The 20,362-nt window shown below is 48.4% G+C and overlaps 7 protein-coding genes and 1 non-coding gene across 8 annotated transcripts; 7 read left to right on the top strand and 1 right to left on the bottom strand.

Annotated features, from left to right (window-relative positions):
• Positions 1–14: 14 nt before the first annotated feature.
• DEU56DRAFT_839777 (NAD(P)-binding protein) lies at positions 15–1,235 on the top strand. The gene is made up of 5 exons (XM_041354924.1): positions 15–126; positions 181–625; positions 680–687; positions 743–801; positions 851–1,235. The coding sequence occupies exons 1-5, from the start codon at positions 102–104 to the stop codon at positions 1,163–1,165; spliced, it is 852 nt and encodes a 283-aa protein (XP_041201888.1). The 5' UTR covers positions 15–101; the 3' UTR covers positions 1,166–1,235.
• An 864-nt stretch (positions 1,236–2,099) lies between these two features.
• DEU56DRAFT_163391 (NAD-P-binding protein) lies at positions 2,100–3,013 on the top strand. The gene is made up of 3 exons (XM_041344837.1): positions 2,100–2,337; positions 2,392–2,832; positions 2,890–3,013. The coding sequence occupies exons 1-2, from the start codon at positions 2,313–2,315 to the stop codon at positions 2,796–2,798; spliced, it is 432 nt and encodes a 143-aa protein (XP_041201887.1). The 5' UTR covers positions 2,100–2,312; the 3' UTR covers positions 2,799–2,832; positions 2,890–3,013.
• DEU56DRAFT_839771 (uncharacterized protein) lies at positions 2,705–3,448 on the top strand. The gene is made up of 4 exons (XM_041354923.1): positions 2,705–2,832; positions 2,890–2,897; positions 2,946–3,004; positions 3,053–3,448. The coding sequence occupies exons 1-4, from the start codon at positions 2,813–2,815 to the stop codon at positions 3,368–3,370; spliced, it is 405 nt and encodes a 134-aa protein (XP_041201886.1). The 5' UTR covers positions 2,705–2,812; the 3' UTR covers positions 3,371–3,448.
• Positions 3,449–3,528: 80 nt separating this feature from the next.
• Positions 3,529–5,193, top strand: DEU56DRAFT_748200 (P60-like protein; the record flags this gene model as incomplete). Its single annotated transcript, XM_041349334.1, has 7 exons — positions 3,529–3,725; positions 3,787–3,851; positions 3,900–4,243; positions 4,293–4,652; positions 4,700–4,951; positions 5,002–5,078; positions 5,133–5,193. 7 exons carry the CDS (start codon positions 3,529–3,531, stop codon positions 5,191–5,193), a joined length of 1,356 nt encoding a protein of 451 aa, XP_041201885.1.
• A 644-nt stretch (positions 5,194–5,837) lies between these two features.
• On the bottom strand, positions 5,838–5,919 carry DEU56DRAFT_t116. The gene has a single exon. It is a non-coding gene; the product is annotated as a tRNA-Ala (tRNA).
• A 14-nt stretch (positions 5,920–5,933) lies between these two features.
• DEU56DRAFT_839760 (26S proteasome subunit RPN7-domain-containing protein) lies at positions 5,934–8,122 on the top strand. Its single transcript, XM_041354922.1, has 8 exons — positions 5,934–6,150; positions 6,214–6,518; positions 6,573–6,707; positions 6,759–7,043; positions 7,092–7,292; positions 7,349–7,567; positions 7,626–7,735; positions 7,785–8,122. Exons 1-8 carry the CDS (start codon positions 6,024–6,026, stop codon positions 7,864–7,866), a joined length of 1,464 nt encoding a protein of 487 aa, XP_041201884.1. The 5' UTR covers positions 5,934–6,023; the 3' UTR covers positions 7,867–8,122.
• Positions 8,123–8,539: 417 nt separating this feature from the next.
• Positions 8,540–9,395, top strand: DEU56DRAFT_984884 (uncharacterized protein). Its single transcript, XM_041360016.1, has 3 exons — positions 8,540–8,724; positions 8,778–8,903; positions 8,963–9,395. Exons 1-3 carry the CDS (start codon positions 8,554–8,556, stop codon positions 9,104–9,106), a joined length of 441 nt encoding a protein of 146 aa, XP_041201883.1. The 5' UTR covers positions 8,540–8,553; the 3' UTR covers positions 9,107–9,395.
• Positions 9,396–9,469: 74 nt separating this feature from the next.
• DEU56DRAFT_984883 (uncharacterized protein) lies at positions 9,470–19,189 on the top strand. Its single transcript, XM_041360015.1, has 44 exons — positions 9,470–9,637; positions 9,697–9,915; positions 9,964–10,217; positions 10,285–10,396; positions 10,447–10,639; positions 10,693–10,887; positions 10,939–11,140; positions 11,194–11,384; positions 11,434–11,688; positions 11,735–11,799; positions 11,849–11,885; positions 11,936–12,000; positions 12,054–12,702; positions 12,750–12,799; positions 12,850–13,042; positions 13,094–13,301; positions 13,351–13,544; positions 13,595–14,450; positions 14,515–14,683; positions 14,738–14,811; positions 14,863–14,997; positions 15,055–15,092; positions 15,143–15,235; positions 15,287–15,419; positions 15,471–15,495; positions 15,548–15,648; positions 15,707–16,182; positions 16,231–16,254; positions 16,305–16,383; positions 16,437–16,496; positions 16,547–16,620; positions 16,672–16,800; positions 16,849–16,966; positions 17,029–17,038; positions 17,093–17,201; positions 17,255–17,292; positions 17,346–17,657; positions 17,706–17,754; positions 17,810–17,826; positions 17,876–18,050; positions 18,111–18,128; positions 18,174–18,662; positions 18,713–18,878; positions 18,931–19,189. The coding sequence occupies exons 2-44, from the start codon at positions 9,816–9,818 to the stop codon at positions 19,000–19,002; spliced, it is 7,002 nt and encodes a 2,333-aa protein (XP_041201882.1). The 5' UTR covers positions 9,470–9,637; positions 9,697–9,815; the 3' UTR covers positions 19,003–19,189.
• Positions 19,190–20,362: the final 1,173 nt, after the last annotated feature.

The following is a 20,362-nucleotide window of genomic DNA, read 5'->3' as shown; positions in this document are numbered from 1 at the left end:
TAAACGCGCTGATTCAGACCACAAGTCGTGATATAAAGACAACAGTCTGATACTTGAGAGAACCAGTCGTTCGTCGCTTGCATCCCCTGATACTTACCATCATGGCAGAATCAAAAGTCTGGCTAGGTAAGTTCTCGACATTTGATCATGTAGGGGTGTGACTTTACAAATGAATACAAGTTACTGGATCGTCCTCAGGATTTGGTCGCTCCATGACAGAATTCCTGTTGAAGAACGGAAATAAAGTGGTAGCAACTCTACGCCGCATAGAAGCCTTGTCAGATCTCGCCAAACAGTATCCTTCCTCCCAGTTGCTGATCGTCCAGATGGATGTCGTAAAGAGCTCCGAGGTAACCACTGCATTCGCAAAAGCCAAAGAGGTGTTCGGAGGTGTCGATGTTGTGTTCAATAATGCGGGCACATCTATCGTCGGGGAGGTGGAGTCCATGAGCGACCAAGACGCTCGCCAGATGTTCGAAGTGAACTTTTGGGGTGTATCAAACGTGACGAGGGAGGCGATTCGGACTTTCAGGGAAGTGAACAAACCAACCGGGGGAAGGTTGTTGCAGGTTTCTTCCACCCTAGGTTTGGTCGGGAGACCTGCAATGTCTTATTATTCTGCATCGTGAGTGAATATACCCACGCTTTATTTCAATGCTCACAACGACTTGGATAACAGTAAACATGGTGAGCTTATCTGTCTCACGTCATAGTAGTATCATGGGCTCATACCGTATTTTAGCATTAGAAGGATTCAGCGAAAGCATCGCACAAGAACTGGACCCGGCGTGGAATATTAAGGTTAGCCACTCCAATCTCAGAACGAAACTGAAGTTAAAGCCCCCGACAGGTTACCATACTTGAGCCAGGTCCATTCCGGACGAGAATGTTTGAGGACAGCATGCAACCTAGTCCTCAACATCCAGCATATGCCAATCCAGAGTTGGGCGGCTCGAAATTCCGCAAGTGGCTGGCTTCAGCTGTAGCGGACGGAGACACTGAGAAGGCGGTGGTAGTCATTGAGAAGGTTACTCACCTGGATGAGCCGCCGCTGAGACTTCCGCTGCACAGGGGTACAGTTAAAGCGGTGAGAGATAAAGCGAAGAATCTTACCGACACTATGGACACGTACGAATCATGGACGGAAAATGTCTACTTCACGTAGTATAGCTGACTTGTAGGCTTTGAATCTCCATGGGTTTTTGTGCTCTGAACACGGATTACACACGACGACGCACCTACCTCAATATCATCGTTCCAAGTCGAAACTACAGGCACTCAGGAAAGGGCGACTATCAGATTCCATCGTATCCGAAGCTAGTTCGCATATGTATAATGTGACCCTGAGTTCATGACCAGTCCGTTAACGCTCGTCGATGATGGCATATTTCCGACCGTTTACTGCTCGTTAACCACAAACAGTGCCACTGATATCCGAAGCAATGGAATGTTGATCGGTAGACCGTGGCTCGGCGCACCAGTCAAGCACCATTAATACGTCCCCCTTGTTGTCGCTGGCATAACGTTCCAGGATCGTGGCCAAATCGTAGCCTTTCTGTCACATCAAAATAAGCGCGGCATCCTAGAAGCCAGAAAAACGTGTACGTTGGGATTTAGGCAATGACTACTAAGTAGTCCGCATGCGCATGGTGTTTACGCGCAGATCTACGGCGAGCCAGAAACTCCGGGGAGCATTTGTCGATCACAGGCTCTTCGAGCAGTGGCCATAATCCGTGTTGGTTAACGTGCGCATTCCCTCCGAGACCTGAAGCAAAGGTGTTAAGCGCTGATTGCTGGCCCGAGATCCCAATGCGGTGAAACACGAAATGGGCTAATAGTACCACCGGTATCTTGCCACCTTGTCAAGTGTTGATATACCTCGGGTGCTGTAGAAGGGTCACTTCTGGTAGAATCCCTAGAACACTGTGTCATGCCACAATGTGCCATAGCACAACGTCAGTACTATGATGTGGTCTCAGTCCTTGTAGTACCATCCACCGTCTCGGATACAGTACATAAAAGCTTGGGTACCTGATTCATGATTACCAAGGCTGGTCCTTCTCCTTCCTTCTCGTGTGCAGACCTGGCTGGTCCACGTATGGACATTGGAGGGAGAGGTGAACGGTTGCTATGCTGACTGAGAGCTGAGTAATCGCACGCAATGGCGCTGATCGAGAGACCATGTCATGATCGGCAGCCACATTCTGATAGTCTTCAGTCAGACCACATAGAAGGAAGACACTTGTTTCTTCTATAATAGTCTCATTGTTTGAAAGAGCCAATCGTGGCTTGCGTCCCTCATACTTGCCATCATGGCAGAATCAAAGGTCTGGCTAGGTAAGCTTGCGATATTTTCTGATAGAGAAATAAGACTTCACGAGGCAATACAAGTCACTGGATCGTCCACAGGATTTGGCCGGTCCATGACAGAACTCCTATTGAAGAACGGAAATAGGGTGGTTGCAACTCTACGCCGCACAGAAGTCTTGTCCGGTCTCGCCGAACAATATCCCTCCTCCCAGTTGCTGATCATCCAGATGGATGTCGTAAAGAGTTCGGAGGTGGCTGCCGCATTCGTAAAAGCCAAAGAGGTGTTCGGACGTGTCGATGTAGTTTTCAATAATGCAGGTATAGCTATTATCGGAGAGATGGAGTCCATGAGAGACGACGAGGCCCGCAAGACCTTCGAAGTGAACTTTTGGGGCGCGTCAAACGTGACAAGGGCATCCGGACGTTCAGGGAGGCGAACAAACCAATCGGGGGAAGGTTGTTGCAGGTTTCTTCTACTCTGGGTTTGATCGGGAGACCTGCAATGTCTTATTATGCCGCATCGTGAGTGAGCATATCCATGTGCGAGTTCAATACTTACCCAACGGCTTTGAACAACAGTAAACATGGTGAGCATGTTGTCTAAGACCATGAAGTATCTCAGCCCAGATGTCCAGCGTTAGAAGGATTCAGCGAAAGTGTCGCACAGGAACTGGACCCGGCATGGAACATACAGGTTGAACCAGTCTATTATCAATGAGAAACTTAGGCTGATGCCTGGCAGATTACCATAATCGAGCCAGGTCCATTCCGGACGAGGTCGTTCAGGGACGACGCAATGCAATCCAGCGTGCAGCATCCAGCTTATGCCAACCCAGATTTACCCGGTTCAAAATTCCGCGAGTGGGCTGCTACAAATGTAGTGGACGGAGACCCTGATAAGGCGGTGGTGGTTATGGAGAAGCTTACTCACCTGGATGAAGCACCAATGAGACTTCCATTGCACAGGGTTGCAGTCCGAGGAGGGAGAGCTAAGGCAACTAGTCTCACAGAAACCATGGACAAATACGAATCGTGGTCGGAAGACGTGTACTGTACGTAGTACAACTGATATATATCGTGTATTTGGTAGACAACTTTGAATTCTGCCATTGAATGTGACACGATTGGCAGACGTGACAAATATGGGTGTGATGCGTGACTGCAAGAACTTCATCAGAACTCACTAGGACAACAGGTCAAGGAGGCTGCCGCTACCCAATGGCTCCAACGAAAACCAGCAAGGTCTCTCCAGCTTCAAAATCTTCTATCCGGAAAAATGCCGCGCCTGGTGTTGGAGCACCCTCCCAACTAGCTCAATCGAGCCGTAAGGGCAAAAAGGCATGGCGAAAAAACATTGACATACAGCCAGTGGAACAGGGTCTAGAGAGTCTGCGCTCAGAGGAGCGAGTTATCGGGTGTGGAAAATCCTTGCCTTGCTTGTGCCTATCATCTAATGGTGTGTATCGAATTTGACAGTTCCACACTACAGAAACAGACAGACGATCAATTATTCGTTGTGGACACCAAAGGAGATGATAGAGGTAAGTTCTTGCAAGAGATTTTTAAGTAAAGAGTATGAAATCGTTTAGTCCGCAAGTCGTTGCCGCGGTACTCTAAGGCCGAGTTGACTTCCACGAAGATACTTTCTCAACGATCTGCCATTCCTGCCGTGTTTTCTCGCCCAACAAAAGATTCCGCATCATCACGATCAAAAGTCAGCAGGGCTGACAAGGAACGCCTTCTTCGCATCGCAAAGCGGCCCAGGAAGGGTCCATTCAATGCGGTCATGGACCACACAGAGTTCGGTGCGGGGAGTGCTTTAATTGATGTTAGTGCTGCTGTGAAACACAGTGGCTCCTATGATCCATGGATTGCCGAGGAGATGGAAGAGCTGGCTGATGGATTAGAGCATACGAAGAAACCTAAGATCAAGGTATATCTTCTTTTCCCCGCCATCACGGATTTGCTGACGATATTCACAGCGTCCAGATTTATCTCACCCCCGCGATGTCATAGAAGTTCCTGCTGTATTGGAACCACATCAAGGATCATCATACAATCCTCCTGCCGCTGCACACGATGAACTTATTATGGAGGCATGCAAGGTAGAGCGACGTAGACAAGAAGAGGCGGATCGATTAGCCGAGATTCGACGCAAGGTTGCCGATGCACGCGCACTTGTTACAAATGTCACGGAAGGCCTTCCACTTGGAATGACGCTGGACGAGATACCCCTAGACGACGGCGAACCAGTCGTACAGGAAGATGCAATTGTACCCAAGAAACCATCAGCACGTAAAACTAAACAGCAACGAGCCAAAGCGGTGCGATTGCGCGAGGAGGTAAGCCTTTTGTCGCTTCCTTACTATCGCCGCTGAGCTTGCACTAGAAACAAGCATTGGCAGAGAAAGCGGCAAGAAAAAAGATGCTTGCCACGATATTCTTGGTCAAATCTCTCCGCTCAACTGTGGAGAAAGTTAGCCAACAGCAAAATCAAGCGCGATTGGCAAGACAGCTGGCGCTGAAGATGAAGCTCAGAAAGGGCTTAGCTGGCCAACGGCTAGGAAAATATAAAGTTCCTGAAAATGAAATCGAGGTTCAGATTGGGGAGGATCTGAGCGAAAACCTCCGAACCCTGAAGGTGTGTTGACTGCGCCAGTTTTATCGACATCGCTGATAGACTGCCATCAGCCCGAAGGCAACTTATTCCGTGATCGTTTCCGAAGCATGCAACAACGAGCCCTTATTGAGCCTCGCGTACCTGTCCTGTGAGTATTCGCGATAGGTCTTAGCGCAGTCTTTTGATGTCTTTTGCCCTGTAGCCCGACCAGGAGAGCGAAGCTGAAGGAATTTGAGAAGCACGCCTGGAAAAGATTTGAGTAGTTAATACTACTTTTCCATGTCACCGACCCTCAAGTGTTGACGGGACGCACTGTGCGTGCGCATCTCATTACGCGACACCTCTACCATTTGCAGTCAGTTTTGTGAGATTTAGAACTACTGCCGCTCAACTCGTGTCTTCCACCACTGCGGGCGCGGCTCGTGCGAGCAAGTAGTGAGGTACATGCAGGTAGGCAGAGGGCCGATCGTTGGCTGCGCAAGTCCTATGGACACTCACAAACGCATTCGAAGGAGCAGCTGGCTGGGTTGTCGAAGTATTAAGAAGCAAATCTGCCTTCAAGCGGTCTTTGATTTGATAACTGACTGCGGGGCAATTGAAGATCTCAGATATGTCGAGATTGCTCAGCCATAGAACACTTCCTGAAGGCATGGACGGAACCTGAGGGTCAAGAGTATCATTGGCATGGTGTGAAGAGAGAAGATCATCCTCGACTGTAGTTTACTAAAGCCTGTGAACGGGCATGGGGCAAAATCGTGTCTTCAAAAAAATGCATGGATGTTCACTTTTGATTCTTCAATACATCGTTCATTGAGCATGTAAATAAACTGGTTGGTCTACATGTTCAGATCTTGTATGCTGGGAGAAAATTTGGCCAGTGATCGAATTTTATGAAAAAAAAAAACAGTGGACACTGTGGGAGTTGAACCCACGACCTTACGCAATTCACGGTTGCGAAGCGTACGCGCTACCAACTGTGCCAAGGGCCCTGCGATGGCAAACTGACATATCCAACACTACTGAAGTTGGATCATTGCAGCGTAACAGACAGTGACACTCGACCACCTCCCTTTTCTACCCAAGCGTCTTCGGGATGGAAATTGATTATATTGAGAACGATATCTCCCTATTGCAACCTCCTGCAGTCCAGAGGAGACGAATTCGACCAGTGGACGATGCCCACCCCTTCGATCTAGACGCATACATCTCGGGATACTCTGGTATGATATAAAACACCCCCCTTGATTCACTATTGCTTAGATCGAGGCTTCCCACTCTTCAAGGTCGAACTGCATTTGACAGGCTTGTGCATATTATCTCAACATGTCCGACTTTGGCACCACAGGCGTTGAAGCTGGCGTTCGCGCAGATCGAGGAGCTTCGTGATCCAACCCTTTATCAGAATGTGATGAATGCATATGATGCTGTGGCGGACCTGCCAGAGGTGCAACTACCTTCCACCAGCGAGTTGTGCTCAGTGAACACAGTGTGGTGTGAAGAGGTTGCGAAAAAGAATCAAGGGGAGAGAACGAAGCTAGAGGTTGAACTGAAGACGTATTCTAACAACATGATTAAAGAGAGCATAAGGGTACGACCAGCATCTTGATTCTTTCGGACACTCTAATTATCACCTATCCATCAGATGGGACACAGAGATCTCGGCGACTTCTACCGCGCCACTGGAGACTATACCCAAGCACTCAAACATTATACGAAATCAAGGGAGTTCTGCTCGACTAGTCAACATGTTCTTGACATGTGTCTTTCTGTGCTAGAGGTATGTTCTAGTTAATTGGTATTTATGTTCGTTCATTAATGCCTCCTATAGCTTGTGATCGAGCAACGCAATTACGCACACATATCTTCCTACGTCTTTAAGGCGGAGGGCGCACTTGATACGGCAAGCGCAGCAGCAGCATCCAACGCTGCTGCTGGTTCCAACAATAATTCGGCTGCCGCGCCACCTAAAAAGTCGGCAGAGCGTGACCAGGTACAATCCAAACTGGATTTTGCGATGGCTTTGTTCCACCTAGGGCAAGCCAACTACGAGAAAGCTGCCCAATTCTTCCTGAGGATTGGCCTTCCGGATTCTCTTGGCGATTGGATTGGCAAGGCAGGCGTAATTCTCTTTTCAGTCAACTTTTGCTTATGTCCCTTCCAGCTTGTCGCCCCTGGTGACTTTGCTATATATGGGACTCTATGCGCTCTTGCCAGCATGTCACGATCTGCAATCAAGTCTCAACTTACGGGAAATGCTATTTTTTCTGCGTATATCGAGCAAGAACCATACGTTCGAGACTTGATCCAGTCATATCTCTCAAGTGATTTTAAAAACGTTTTGGAGCTTCTTGAGCGGTACTCGGTATGTCTTTCATATCTATCAATATCTATAACCCTAAGTTGTCTTTCTTGCACCAGACACGTCATTACGTGGACATTCATATGTACTCACATGTATATGACCTGACAAACCTCATTCGTAATGTCGCGGTTGTGCTTTACTTCCAGCCATTCCAGACCATTCGCCTCGACAGAATGAGCGCCGCATTCGGCTGGACCGTTGACGAGGTTGAGAAGGAGGTAGTTGCCCTCATTCAAAGTGGCCAGATTCAAGGCCGAGTTGATAGTCAGAACAAGGTCAATGAAATATCTTGGCATAGATACAGGGAGATCACTGACACCATTCACGCTACAGATCCTGAAAGCAAGGAAGGTGGATCACAGGGCTGAGTTGTTTGCGCGTGCCATAAAGACCGCTGCTGAGATACAAAGCACCAACCGCAAGCTACTGTTGCGGATGCGTTTGTGAGTGTCTATGGGAGATGTACAGCTCACGCTCTAATCTGAGTTGCAGGCAACAAGCAGACCTAGTGGTGAAGCTGCCAAAGTCGCGCCGTGAGCAAGATCGTGCGGTGGAGCTTCTTCAAGGCGATTAACGGCTATGGGACTGTGAGGCTATTGTACTGTATCACTACTACATTGCCAACGTTGTATCATGATCGTTTCTGACGTCTACGCGATAGAAAATAGGGGTCCGCGCAAGATAAGCGCCCAGGTCGCGGGCATTCTTTTTGAGATGTCGCTCGGGACTTTTTAAGACTGCCCTCTCAGTTCTGAGATATCGAAGTGTTTTGGGAAGCTAGGCAACATTGATAGAGAACAAGTTGATGGCAGTTCTTCCGACTAAGCGAGAGTCATCGAAGGCGATGAACTGAATAAAGGAAAGGGGTATCTCAATAGCCCCTCGTCAGACAGCTAGCGACGAGACTAATCGGCTGCCCTGCCATGTCTGAATGTGTACCTCTTCCCTCCAAATCTTCCTGACAAGCTTTCATCGGACGCGGCATATAACCGATGCCTCGCCTCGCAGCTCACATGCACCAGTTCATACTATCAGCGCTCGTGTGCGCTATGCTCCTCTGTTGTATGTTAATCCATACACCAAATGACGCTGGTCGTCACAACGTCCACAACGTCGCAAGTGACATTACCAACTGACGACACTGAGCTTCTTGAACTTGCCCGATGTTACTTCTATCAATTCGTCCGTCTGTTGAAGTTACATATTATAGTCGCCGCATCGGCGTGAACTGACATTCCGGCATTACAGTCAAGTTTGCCAAATGCTGGACCCTCACTCCCTCCATGCTTTCAGGTTGTCGTTCGACTTCCTCCCAGGCAGCGACATGTTCTTGAGAGCCCCACTGATCAGAGAACGGCAGAAGCAAAATTTAGCGAGTACTCCACGTCTCATGACATCTGGTCTGTATCTTGTTTCAGTCAGGTCATCGCTCGTGAGAACCCTCGCTGCTCGATCACTGGTATCTGCGATCTGACGACCTTCCAGCAGCATGATGACTTCGCACGTAACGTTCGCGCCCGGGGTCTTCAAGCAGGCGTTACTCAGGCGGCTCATATCTTTCCTGCCCTTACGAACAATGGGATTTCTGTCTCTGAGGAAGGGGATCCGAAGGTATGACGTCTTATGTGTTGTAAACATGCTCTACTCAATCCAGAATTTGTACAACCTAGACTTGTTATGCCACATCTGTATGTGCCACGGTAGACGACTTCGCAGGTTGCAAGATCGGTGAAGAACTTGACGTCCCTAACATCCATCGTCTCGAAAATATCTCGATTTTGAGCATGGGCCTGCACAGTGCACGAGTTGTTTGATACCCTCGACGTTCGAAGAAACGGTGCGTCGACGGTCGCGCCATTAATATATGATTGATAATTGATGGCTGATATACCCGTGCATCATTACCATTTGAAATACAGTGGAAGATATACGGTTTTTGGCGCCCGACGGATCGTCCGCGCCGACTCCGCGGAAGCTTTGGGCTATGGTTTATGAACAAACTTCAAGCCGGTCCAGTGTTTTGAAGGTCTTATGTTCTATGGAAGCGACCGGTTATTCGCTCCATAATGGTTGTTTTTTGTAGCTGTAGAATGTAGTTGGAACTTCAAGGGTTCTGTTCAAGTTTGTAGCACTTATCGTAGCGAGCAGTCTACAAATTTCGCACGGTCAGCCACCAACGGATACGTTAGAATCCAACTTTAACTATTAACGCCAACTTGAATACAATTCAAGCTGGCTATCCCCATCATTCCCAAGGTTGACCAGCTCGAGCGCCGTAGCCCAAACGTTTACGATGATATCGTGTGCAGTGTGCACTCGCTGACCTTTATCATCATATTCCAAAGGCACGTTATAAATTATCACAATGAGCTAAAACTAGTAAATCCCTGACTCAGAATCCTAGGCTAGGGTAGGTCGGTGGCTGAGGCGCTGACTGAGCCTAGACTCCAAGGCACTTGGCGGCACCGCCAACTATAAAGGAGGCGATACCAGGTTCTTTGTTCTTCACATTCATCCACCATCATGTACGGATCGTATGAACCACCAGGAATGTTCCCGGTCAGCGCCAGTGACACTCAACCCTTCAAGCAGGAGACAAACCGTGACAAAGGGAAAGGAGTCGGTTGGTGAATTCCATGCGCAGGGAAGCTACCGTTCACCATCTGCACAGATCGATCAGTCGATCTCGGCGATAAAAGTTTGAATCGTTTTGCCCAGGGCTCTCATTCCCGTGCATCTGCCCCATCGATCACCATAGACGAGATGGACGATGACTCGGATGATGAGCCCTTGGCATCACAAGTACTCTCAGCGTTGAAAGGTGAAGGTGATCAATCAGGTTCGACAGACGCTACCATGATGTCTGAGGATTCGGATAATGACGACATCTATCAATCTGTAAGATCCGATGTTGTAGAGGACTTCGTAGGTTCACTTTCTTTGGGCTTGCGGTCATCATCATGTGGGCTGGAGTTCTCACGTTCTGATTCAGATGGACGTGGAAGATTCCTCTCCGCATAGTGATGCTCGCGACCTTGCTCAGTCGATTGATGGGATGTATAGGGTTCTAGATTTGATCAGTGAGCGAGGGAGTGGTGGGCTAGGTGACTTCACTGTCTTTGAAAAGCTTTACCTTGGCTAATCTTGCTCCTAGTGGACAAGGTTATTATAGCGCAAGATTCACTTCGTGCATTTATCAACAGTGTTTGTCCGGGCACATACGTGTCCATGACGAAAGTAAACTTCACCGCGCTAGACCGCTTCATCGTGAAGCCCGTTGGCGTGTACGGGAGTAAGGGTGAAATTGTGCGACTCCTGTCATCTCTGGGTGTCGTCGACGAACAAATGTGAGATCATTGCCAGTATGCAGATCGACACCTTGATAAAAAAAACCATGTAGCGCCAAACAGCTGATTGCGAACCAACGTGATTCAAGTGTTTCAATGCCGAGTCTTCGTTCTGGACTGTACATTGTTCGTACAGCCTGCGAGGCTACACCTGACCAACAGCTTTTCCTCATCTACTGGCCAGAGGATTCGACATGGGATGACTCAGCTCCTTCGTCTGTGAGACGCAACCGCGTGACCTTCATGAGGTTCGTCAAGTCTTTCATGGTTTAGGCACTGCCCCTAACGAAACATGCCAGATATCTCATGAAAATGTGCGATCAGGTCATAGCGCTCATTTCCTCGGAGCATGCTCAATCGATTGTATGGAATGACCAAGAAAGCGAAGACGCCGTCATGGACCCCGACGGAGACCATGATGAGTCCAGTAGGCTGTTCACGTTTGAAGTCTCCAAAACAAATGAGCAGGAGGAGGCCGTAAAGTCGCGCCAAGGATTCAACGTTAGTCCGATTTATTGATATGACTGGCTAAGTACTTAGAGTCGCATCTATAGGCCACCTCCAAGCATATAACCATGCCCCAGCCTCACCAAGATACAACAGTGGACGTCGAACAGCCGAAGCCTGAATTGATGCATGGTGAGACGACCCAAGGGTTCATGACCGTTGCATTTCAACCCGGCAGGCTCAATGCGGAGCCAATGGGAAACCAATCCATAACTCGCGTCCAATTGGGCAGTTACCTGTGAGTATCACACCGGCTCATCTTTGGTCATCAATTGACACCCCTCTAGGAAGAGCGATGCTTTACTGATCTGCGAGGGTCTGAATGCCGATGCACTAAAACTTCTGATCGATAATGGCATCCGGGATCGTTTCCGACAACAGTGTGAACAATTTAGGCAGCGATCCACAGCTATCTCGTCGAATATTAAATCTAGCAAGGAGTCAGAGGAAAGAAGAATGAGAGGGGACTTGAAGAGGGGGGAGCCTTTTCTAGTTAAGGTTTTTCACCAGGCTTTGGTCGATGCTATCATCGAGAAATTTCCGTGCGTTTTACTTCACACACTTTGCCTACGTCTGATCGAGCCCTAGTACCTTCACTCACGAATCTTTCCCGTGTTCTGCGCAGTGTGGGCAGGATGGCCCCACGGCTTTAGGTCTGTCCTCTGTTGCAATGATTTTGTCTTTGAGTAATGCCGTTCGCAGATTCGGTCATGGCTGGCGTTGCTGGTACCGTCTCTTCGTGAGTTCTATCCACGACAGGTCCTTATTTATCGCTGATATCATTTTAAGTACCTCCGCTATCGATCCCTCTCTGCATTCCACTAGAAATGAACCGGAAAGTAATTCAGGCCGAAGTATGAGTATGTTATATTTGCTATGGTCTGCATCTTATTTATCGGTTGCGCAGATGAGCTTGATACTCTCATTGCATTATACCCAGACATTGGGGAAGAGTTTCGTCGTAAAGCGCATTCAGAGAAAATCAGCTCTCGACACTTCAAAGACAGCAAAGAACGCATCTGCATTGCCTGGAATGTCCTTCGCGACTATCCTGATATGCCGAAGGAAACCCGTGACAGGTCCATCGATATCATTCTCCACGAGGATATGTCACACGTTAGGGCAACCGTCAAGTTTATTAACAAAGGGAACCCTCCGCACGAGAAGCCCAAGGGATTTGTAAACGCTTTGTGGGGTAAAGTCAGCACCACCGTCGTGTCTGACCTGGATACGCATATCTTCGGTAAAACGTTGAAAGAAGCAGACACCAATTCCATTAGCGACGCTCAGTTCCTCGTGGAGTTGGAGGATGTCAAACCATCCCACATCATGGCAAAAATTGCAGCCGAAACTAAAACAGACGTTCTGGAGTACTTTAGGTCACACGTGACGAAGCAGACTCGAGCTTTGGTGCATTTTGCACTGCACATACAAACCGATCAATGTCTACTTCAGGTTCAGAGAGAAGCTGCTAGTCGTGAAGAGGAACAACTTATCGAGTTACGGAGGGAGTTTATCCATGAAATCAACGACCTTTCGCAAACAGGGCAGCATTCGTAAGCGATTCTGCACTTTTTGCTTTGCCTTCATCTCAAGTTGATAGGCACACTTTTGTCATCAATTCCGCCGAGGAGACACGAAAGAATTACCAGCGTAGGTCGAGCTATCCTCATACATTCCCACTCTGCTCAAATGTTCCATAGTAACAGCACAGATATACGTCAATGGCAGAAGGGAATATTTCCAGGATCCTGTATTTGAATTCTCTGTCCACCTCATGCAGTTAATGGAACATGATCAACATTCCTTGAAAATGGATCCTACCATGATTCCCTCACCGAAGTTTACCGGCAGGCAGGCGTACTCGTTCAACTTGCCTCTTGGGCATTCGGTGGCGTCAGTGCTTTGACATTGTGGTGCATCTATGAATTGACGCTCTTCATCTAGGAGAGCACAACTTCTTTCAGGCGATAAGATCTTGCTCGCAACGACTGATCGTTCTGGGAACCTGATGGTGTATCTAGAAAGCCTCACCGCTCTCGAAGGCGCCTTGAAGCAGGGTCGCGGGAAAAGGCTGAATCGCGATAAAATCGGCGATTTTATTCTAGCATTTGACGAGTCAAAACGAGTGCTCAGTGTTGTCGCCAGAGAGAAGGTTGGTCCACAAATAATCTTCTGGACGGGTCTGACGAACACATCATCAGCTTTTGTTGCACATCTTTGTTCACGACAACACCCGTAGTTTCCAAGGTTCTGGCAGCGCGATTAACTTGACTCAGTGGTACATCGAAGGAGTCACCATCATTCATGCATGCTTCATATGTGGTAGCGAAGAGCTACTGCTTGTCGATTCATTGGCACAAGCCAGAATATACTCTCTGACAACGATGCAGTTCAGGTTGGAGTTTAGTTTTCGATAAATGATGATTGCTAATATACGTATGACAGACCTGCCACCCTTAATCTGATTCAGATCCCTAAGGCAGTTTACTCGACTCCAGATGGTTCTTGCTTAATTGCTACTCACGCCCGTGGCTCTGACTTGATGTTGACCGCCTATCATTGGAGTACCTTCGGCTCAACAGATGGCGTTCCGCTCGAGATTCCGGACCTTCCCTCGGATCAGCCGCTGCTTTTGACTTCTTTGATCAAGAGGAGCATAGTCCATCTGGTTGCGCTTGACATCGACTCGAATTCTTGCCGATCATTCGCTCTCGACATCACTCGTAAGGTAACGGAGTTTACCTTCAAAGAGAAGGGCGTCCGAGGAGGGGGAACTCAATCGGAGAACGTCACTGCCCACAATTGTCTCATTGATTGTCACGCCGAAGTGTGGACACGTTTCCCGGTTCTCTCCGCCGTTCAGCGAGAGACGATCACATCATCCAGTAACAGATGCCCGCGAACATTGGTGTTTATTACCGATCGGGACCATCCTATGTTCTCGCCGCACTTCCACGACCTTATTTTCAACTTTGAAAGGACGTCAAAGAAGCCGACGGGAACTATTCTGAAATCAATGGTTGTCTCTGCAACTACATACGGTGCCCTGTCCAAGACTCTCTTCGAAGGCGAGAAGTGGAGCGTGTCGGAGTTCAGAGCTGGGGAATGGCTGGTGGATATCCTCTGCCTCATTCCAATCCACATCGCAGTAACAAGGGAGAATCGATTCATTCCACTAAAGGACGGTGTATATTCTACCGAACTCGAGAAGTCCCTCCTCGGCGCGGATGTTAACCGCATTGTCGATCACCTGTCTTTTGGTTGGTATGAATCTTTGTTCCAGTCATACATGGCCAAAAAGGTATGACTACATGGAAGCCTCGAGTTTAGCATAACTGACTTCATCCGGTGGAATCTTCTTCAAGCCGGTCAAAGTTGTGTCATCCATGGGTGAACAATCGGTGGGAAAAAGTTTTGCTTTGAACCATCTCGTGGACACATCATTCGCTGGATCAGCCATGCGTACGACAGAAGGGGTCTGGATGTCGGTGACTCCGACTAAAGATGCTCTTGTTGTTGCTTTGGATTTTGAAGGCATGTCGAACCAGTCGTCGTTGGGCATTCCATATTGATATCTGCCCTTCAAAGGTGTTCATAGTATTGAGCGTTCCGCTCAAGAAGATACATTACTCGTCCTGTTCAATACTGCAATCTCTAACTTGGTTTGCTGCCCTTTGTGTGTTACTGACGATTACCTAACCTCGTTCACGTAGGTGCTATTCCGGAACAACTTCGCCTTGAGCCGGGATATCACAGGCTTATTCCAGTCATTTCAGTCAAGCTCGACCGTCCTAGATCCAGCGTCTAACCCGAGTCTATTTCAATCTACGTTGGTGATCATCATCAAGGTAGTTTTCCACCTGTTAAAATTTACATTTCATGTGTTTTGACTCGTTGATGTTTAGGATGTCGTGGAGTCGGACAAAGCAGAAATTACTCGGGAGTATGTTCTTGACTGTATCCACATGAATACATGCTCATATCGTCGCTCAGGTTCGCCCTCAAGTTTCAGCAAATAGTCCAGGACGAACAAGAGGCCAACTTCATTTCTCGCCTTCATGCCGGGCAGTTGAATATCATACCTTGGTATGTGCAGCGTCTCTTATATCCACATATCGTTTGATTGTTCCAATGTAGGCCGGTGATTGAGTCGCAGGAATTTTACAAGCTGTTCCCAACCCTCAAGCGTCGATTGGACAAACAAAAATTGACGCATAATACAGCAGGGGAGTTCCTTCATGTGATGAAGACCTTGATGGCTAAGCTGAAGGTATGATCGATGTGTCGTACATTTTGAGGGCATTCATTAGAACTTGCGCAGGCAAACGATTGGGGCGCTATGTCACGTGCGTACTGTTAGAAAGAATCAATAATTCAGTTAACGACAACGCTTCGCAGAATCGATGGCCTCGCATCGAGCACAACTTCTTTCAGCCATGTTGCCCAATGCTCTGGCATTTGGACTTCAGGAGGTTAATCCTGACCCGGAACCTTTGAAGGTGAGAAATGCTTCTGCTGCCTTGTGTTATAATCGCGTTTAACCTGGCATTCATGAAGAACCTCGATGACGACATCCCGATTGGGACGCCAGATTCTTCGTCTGAATTTTCATTGGCAGGGGGGTCGCAATCTTCTTCTCGCGAGGCTGCTCTGCAAGTCTTGTCTCATGCATGGGGAGACTATGATTCTCGTCATCACATGCCGGAGGATCTTTGGATTGAGAATTTGACCGCTCACATCGACAGCCTGGTCAATTCGCGCATCGCCCACGTTCGCGCGTGGATATCGTCGAACGTCGCTCGCTTCCAAAGCGGGCAAGCAAGCATTGACGAGCTCATGAGATCGTTTGAAAGCACAACAGTAGACTTGAAGAGCAACTTGCAGTTGTGCAAGCTGAAATGTGGAAGTTGCGAGCTGCTCTGTATTCAGAGCAGACTGCACGACGGACAGCATAATTGCCAGACTTCACATGCTTGCATACGTTCTTGCGATTTCTGCGCGACATCCGGAGAGACTAAGGCTTGCTCGATGTTGTAAGTCCATATCTATACTTGCGCAGTAAACGACTGACAGGCTTTCAGGGCAGGACACCCAGGAAATCATATGTTACGCCTTTCATTATAGTATGCACGCATGAGCTCATCACCCCTTCCAGATGTGTTGTTAATGCGCATCTCTGCGGTCAAGTTTGCAAACTCTTTGGGAGACAGGGATGTCTGGATGAGTGTACGAAGGTGAGATAGATCATCTTCACTGTGGGTATAAAACCGTCGAGCTTGCTGTTTAGGTGATTGGGCACACTGAAGACGATCATCTATGTGCCGCTACTGTGCATGCCTGCGGTCAGGTATGTTTTACCATTGAACAGGCTTTTTTACGCGCTGAAAACGCGACTAGCCCTGCGATCTGTCAAAGCTGAGGTTGGGTGACGGATCTACTCCACCTTGCCGTGGTACTTGTGGCATTCCAAGGTAAGTCAAGCGAAGGCCCAGCACCACATTCTGACGTCTTATGTACCGCAGTGACATGGACCATGACCAGCACCAGTGTGATGCTCGGCTTTGCTCTTTCCCCTGCCAACTTTGCAAGAGACTTTGTGCCAATACAGAACATCTTCACGGCTTGGAAGACGACGCTATTCATCTCTGCGGGTTCGTCGATGATCACCCGGTGTATCTCAATAATTAAACATCCAATAGGGAGGAGCATTCGTGTTCCATGCAGTGCACTGCCGAAGGCATCTGCGAAATTGAGACTGCGCCCCAATCAATCGAGGCGACGTTCACTGGAAGGCACGAGACGTTCCAGTACACGAAGGTGGCGTACTCTTTTTGTCGTGGACATCATTTTCTGAGCTGACATACGATCCTGGTTCGCAGTACTCGCAAGGTATGTTTGCGAGTTGGTTGATGTTACGCTGCCACTGACTCGCTGTCAACACAGTGGCCAAGCGACTGAGATGTGTGAAGCCGGTACCACCTGGCCTGGTGGCTCATAAAGGTCCTCACAATCACAGTTTGGACAAAAAAGTGGTGCATTTCTGCAGAGCGAAGTATGGACTTTTCTTTCGTTTTTGCGCCGTGTCTCATTTTCTCATATGTCAAGGTGTGATCACTGTGGCTACTTTTGTACATTGCCGCTTGGTAAGTACAGTTGGTCTACGCCAGTATTCATGTTTCACGAACAATTTCATCAGGTCACCCGCAACAAGAGCATGAAACTAGACATGGTTCGATGTCTTCTTCACGATGGGCAGTTGATGGCCCAGATGATACGGGTCTCGAGGTCGAAGGCCGTCGCTTCTCTTCAAATGATGAGGGTGCGCCGATGATGTGCAACCTTGTCTGTCAGGCATTGGGCCGCCACGTCCACATCGACTACTGTCGCGCCGTGGATGCCGCCGCTTGCAGAGGGAGCAACGAGGCTCAGCATATCTCTAAGCGATTATTGCCTAACCCGGAACGTGCTAAGGACTTCATGACGCACAATCTCTTCTGGCGGCGGGCCGGTGAGTAATATGGTTGTTGGTGTACTCCTGGGCTCACATAGTGCGCAGGCTTCAAAGACCCTTATTCTCGGGAGGAGCAAGCAAATTTCGCCAAGTGGTGAGTTTCGAATGTTTAGAGTGTGATGACACAAATGAAATCGTGTTCTTGTTAGTGACTCAATGTGTAGTGGTATGATTTATTGCGCGCTTGTCCCATCGGTGATTTACCGTTTTTCCAGGCCCCGAGCACACTGCTGCAACTGGAAATACTGCTCAGCCATCCTATTGCACTTTGCCTTTGTTTCACCCGCCGATGGATCCTAACAATGCCCAAGTCGGTTTAGGATACGTTTCTAATGATGGACATGTTTTCTCATGCAGGAACCCCGTGATTATGCAACAAGCATTCCATGTGTAAGTGGTCGTCTGGCCAGTTGCAGTGACGTTAATCAATATACAATTATTATACTCCAGAATCTTTGTGGCTGACAGGTGCGAGACAATTGTCGTGCAGCTACTGTTGCTGATTATCAGCAGATCTGGCTCCATGTCCTCTGGTGACAGACATCCCCTTCCGAACACGCCTGCCTCAGACAGAATTGTGCGACGCTCTAACAACCGGTTTGGTGCTGTGCTGTCTTCGCTATATAGCTTCTGGTCTGCCCGTGCTGCAGCAGTTGGTGGTCAACAAGCAGCCCGGCGCGACTCATACAGCGTTATTCTTTTTGGTTCTTCCGTTACGAATGCCTTCGTAAACGACTTCGTCAGTTCTCCAGACCAATTGCTAGACGCCGTTTTGCAGTATAGCTGCAACGGAGGCACGAACTTCACTGCAGCAGTTCAGCAGGCTCAATTAGTCATGGAACAGCATTGGAGCACAGAGAGGTCCGTCGATCTTTCCATAAACGCGTCTAAGATCTCCAACATTACTCTCAGGACCCCTGTAATCATATTTTTGTCGGATGGCGAGTGTAGTATTGCCGATCAGACTGTTCAAGATCTGTGCCGCTCCGCGGTTCGTCTTGGGTTTGTGATTTTTTTTTCGTTGTATGGGTGACTTGTGACACCATCTCTAGCAAAGCATTGTCTTTCCACGCAGTATCATTTGGTCCAGATAGATCCTCTACCACCTTGCGAAGAATGACTCAAATTGCAATTGACATACAGAACAACGCCCCAAGAGATCCTTTGGCCCCACCAGCAGCAACAGTTGCGTCTTCATATACGCAGGCCTTGGATACGGTAAGAGTGCTACTTCTCGAACGTAAATCAAGCATGTTTAACGCCTCTGTAGGTACAACTCGCCGAAACGTTCCTAGGATTTGCAGAATCGCTCAGGAAGCCGAGGGGGTCTCTCATACATTGATTGAAGGATGCGTCGAGATGACAGAGAAAAGAACGACGTTTAGCGGTGACAGCAGTACCGGTGTAATGTTATATTGTAGTGATGCTATGAAAGTCGAGCCTGTATGCAGTATCTGATACGATTTACTCCCCAAGTTCTGGGAAAGCAAAGCAAAGAAATAAATGAACTCAGAAGCGTACCACAAGCGTAGTAGGAAACCAGTTCGCGACACCGCCTTGCAGGCGTCAGGAGGAAGATTGCTCAAAGTGGTGACAACAAGTACCAAGAGGATGGTGCGTGCTACCACGCAAAACGTGGCACAAACTATATGGTTTATAACGTGCACCACATCTTGTCTATGCATCAGGATGCCAAAGAGAAATAAGATGAAGGAACTAAGCCAGGGCGTGCAAGTTATAGCCATGACACTGATGCGCCATAGAATTTGTTTCTGAAATGTGGGGAATGCAACAACCAAGCGATGCAACGGATGCCGCCAAAGATGTATACAATCAATCCAGATAGAAATAGACATGGGTATCGCAAACTTCTAGCTCGTGAAGTGGGCGCCCGGTGGAATACTGGAGCAAAGATCCTAAACACAGTGAGTGGGTCATATTCAGGGACTCTGAGGCAAGAATAATGAGTACTAGTAGCGGTATAATCGATTGAGGCGCAGAAATGCTTATCATGACATTCCCTTTGCTCTGGTAGTGGTTCTGCTTTGCCGTTAAGGGCAGGGGCATCGATACACCCGGAACCTATAATCAGCTTGAGAAGGTCCCCAGGGTTTCCCGTCTATGTAACCCTGGTTCACATAAAGGATACGGCATATACTGCCAGTGAGCTGCAGAGTTGTCAAGAGCACTAAATGAAGTGGACTTATACTTCACTCTTCGCATGTCCTAAATTGACACTTTTTCGTGGGCCCATGGTGGGGCCCTGTAGGCATAGAGTTCCGAAGAGATGGAGACATTGGCAGCACCAGACTTAAACAATGCGTTTGAGCGTGTGGAGGCTACACGGGAATAGGAACATCAACACCACCTAGCTAGAGCGCTCGTGATGAGATATCACGAGGGAAAAAAACCACCATTCACGAAACTGTCCGCCAAGAGATCAATTCACCCTTCCGTCTACGGGATGTCAAAGGTCCAATTACATATTTGTCATTCATGGCAGCTCACCCCTTAGCCCTGGCCGCAGGAAGTGGCGAGGAGGATCGAGGGGTCTGAGGCTGAGGGGGAGCGACTTGTGGTATCTTTAGTTCTTGAAGATAGTAGCCAGTGTCGTCCAGTGGCAGGTCCAGGGAAGAGGATGATGACTCATGAACGTGAGTCGAATCTGTGTCAGACTAGATTCTCCTGGGACCTTCGCTATG

Source organism: Suillus clintonianus (genome assembly GCF_016758775.1).
Source record: "Suillus clintonianus strain FC179 chromosome Unknown DEU56scaffold_156, whole genome shotgun sequence".
Classification (NCBI taxonomy): domain Eukaryota; kingdom Fungi; phylum Basidiomycota; class Agaricomycetes; order Boletales; family Suillaceae; genus Suillus; species Suillus clintonianus.
This window is presented reverse-complemented; position numbering and strand designations above follow the sequence as displayed.

Excerpts from the sequence above, each read along its gene's own strand:
- DEU56DRAFT_839777 (XM_041354924.1), top strand. The coding sequence starts at position 102 with ATGGCAGAATCAAAAGTCTGGCTAG. Across the intron at positions 127-180 it reads AGAATCAAAAGTCTGGCTAG|TTACTGGATCGTCCTCAGGA; the intron begins GTAAGTTCTCGA and ends AATGAATACAAG. Across the intron at positions 802-850 it reads ACCCGGCGTGGAATATTAAG|GTTACCATACTTGAGCCAGG; the intron begins GTTAGCCACTCC and ends AGCCCCCGACAG.
- DEU56DRAFT_163391 (XM_041344837.1), top strand. The coding sequence starts at position 2,313 with ATGGCAGAATCAAAGGTCTGGCTAG. Across the intron at positions 2,338-2,391 it reads AGAATCAAAGGTCTGGCTAG|TCACTGGATCGTCCACAGGA; the intron begins GTAAGCTTGCGA and ends AGGCAATACAAG.
- DEU56DRAFT_839771 (XM_041354923.1), top strand. The coding sequence starts at position 2,813 with ATGTCTTATTATGCCGCATC. Across the intron at positions 3,005-3,052 it reads ACCCGGCATGGAACATACAG|ATTACCATAATCGAGCCAGG; the intron begins GTTGAACCAGTC and ends GATGCCTGGCAG.
- DEU56DRAFT_839760 (XM_041354922.1), top strand. The coding sequence starts at position 6,024 with ATGGAAATTGATTATATTGAGAACGATATCTCCCTATTGCAACCTCCT. Across the intron at positions 7,293-7,348 it reads AGCTTCTTGAGCGGTACTCG|ACACGTCATTACGTGGACAT; the intron begins GTATGTCTTTCA and ends TTCTTGCACCAG. Across the intron at positions 7,568-7,625 it reads GAGTTGATAGTCAGAACAAG|ATCCTGAAAGCAAGGAAGGT; the intron begins GTCAATGAAATA and ends TTCACGCTACAG.
- DEU56DRAFT_984884 (XM_041360016.1), top strand. The coding sequence starts at position 8,554 with ATGCTGGACCCTCACTCCCTCCATGCTTTCAGGTTGTCGTTCGACTTC. Across the intron at positions 8,725-8,777 it reads TTTCAGTCAGGTCATCGCTC|CAGCATGATGACTTCGCACG; the intron begins GTGAGAACCCTC and ends ACGACCTTCCAG. Across the intron at positions 8,904-8,962 it reads CTGAGGAAGGGGATCCGAAG|ACTTGTTATGCCACATCTGT; the intron begins GTATGACGTCTT and ends TGTACAACCTAG.
- DEU56DRAFT_984883 (XM_041360015.1), top strand. The coding sequence starts at position 9,816 with ATGTACGGATCGTATGAACCACCAGGAATGTTCCCGGTCAGCGCCAGT. Across the intron at positions 11,886-11,935 it reads GTTGCTGGTACCGTCTCTTC|TACCTCCGCTATCGATCCCT; the intron begins GTGAGTTCTATC and ends TATCATTTTAAG. Across the intron at positions 12,703-12,749 it reads TCGCAAACAGGGCAGCATTC|GCACACTTTTGTCATCAATT; the intron begins GTAAGCGATTCT and ends TCAAGTTGATAG.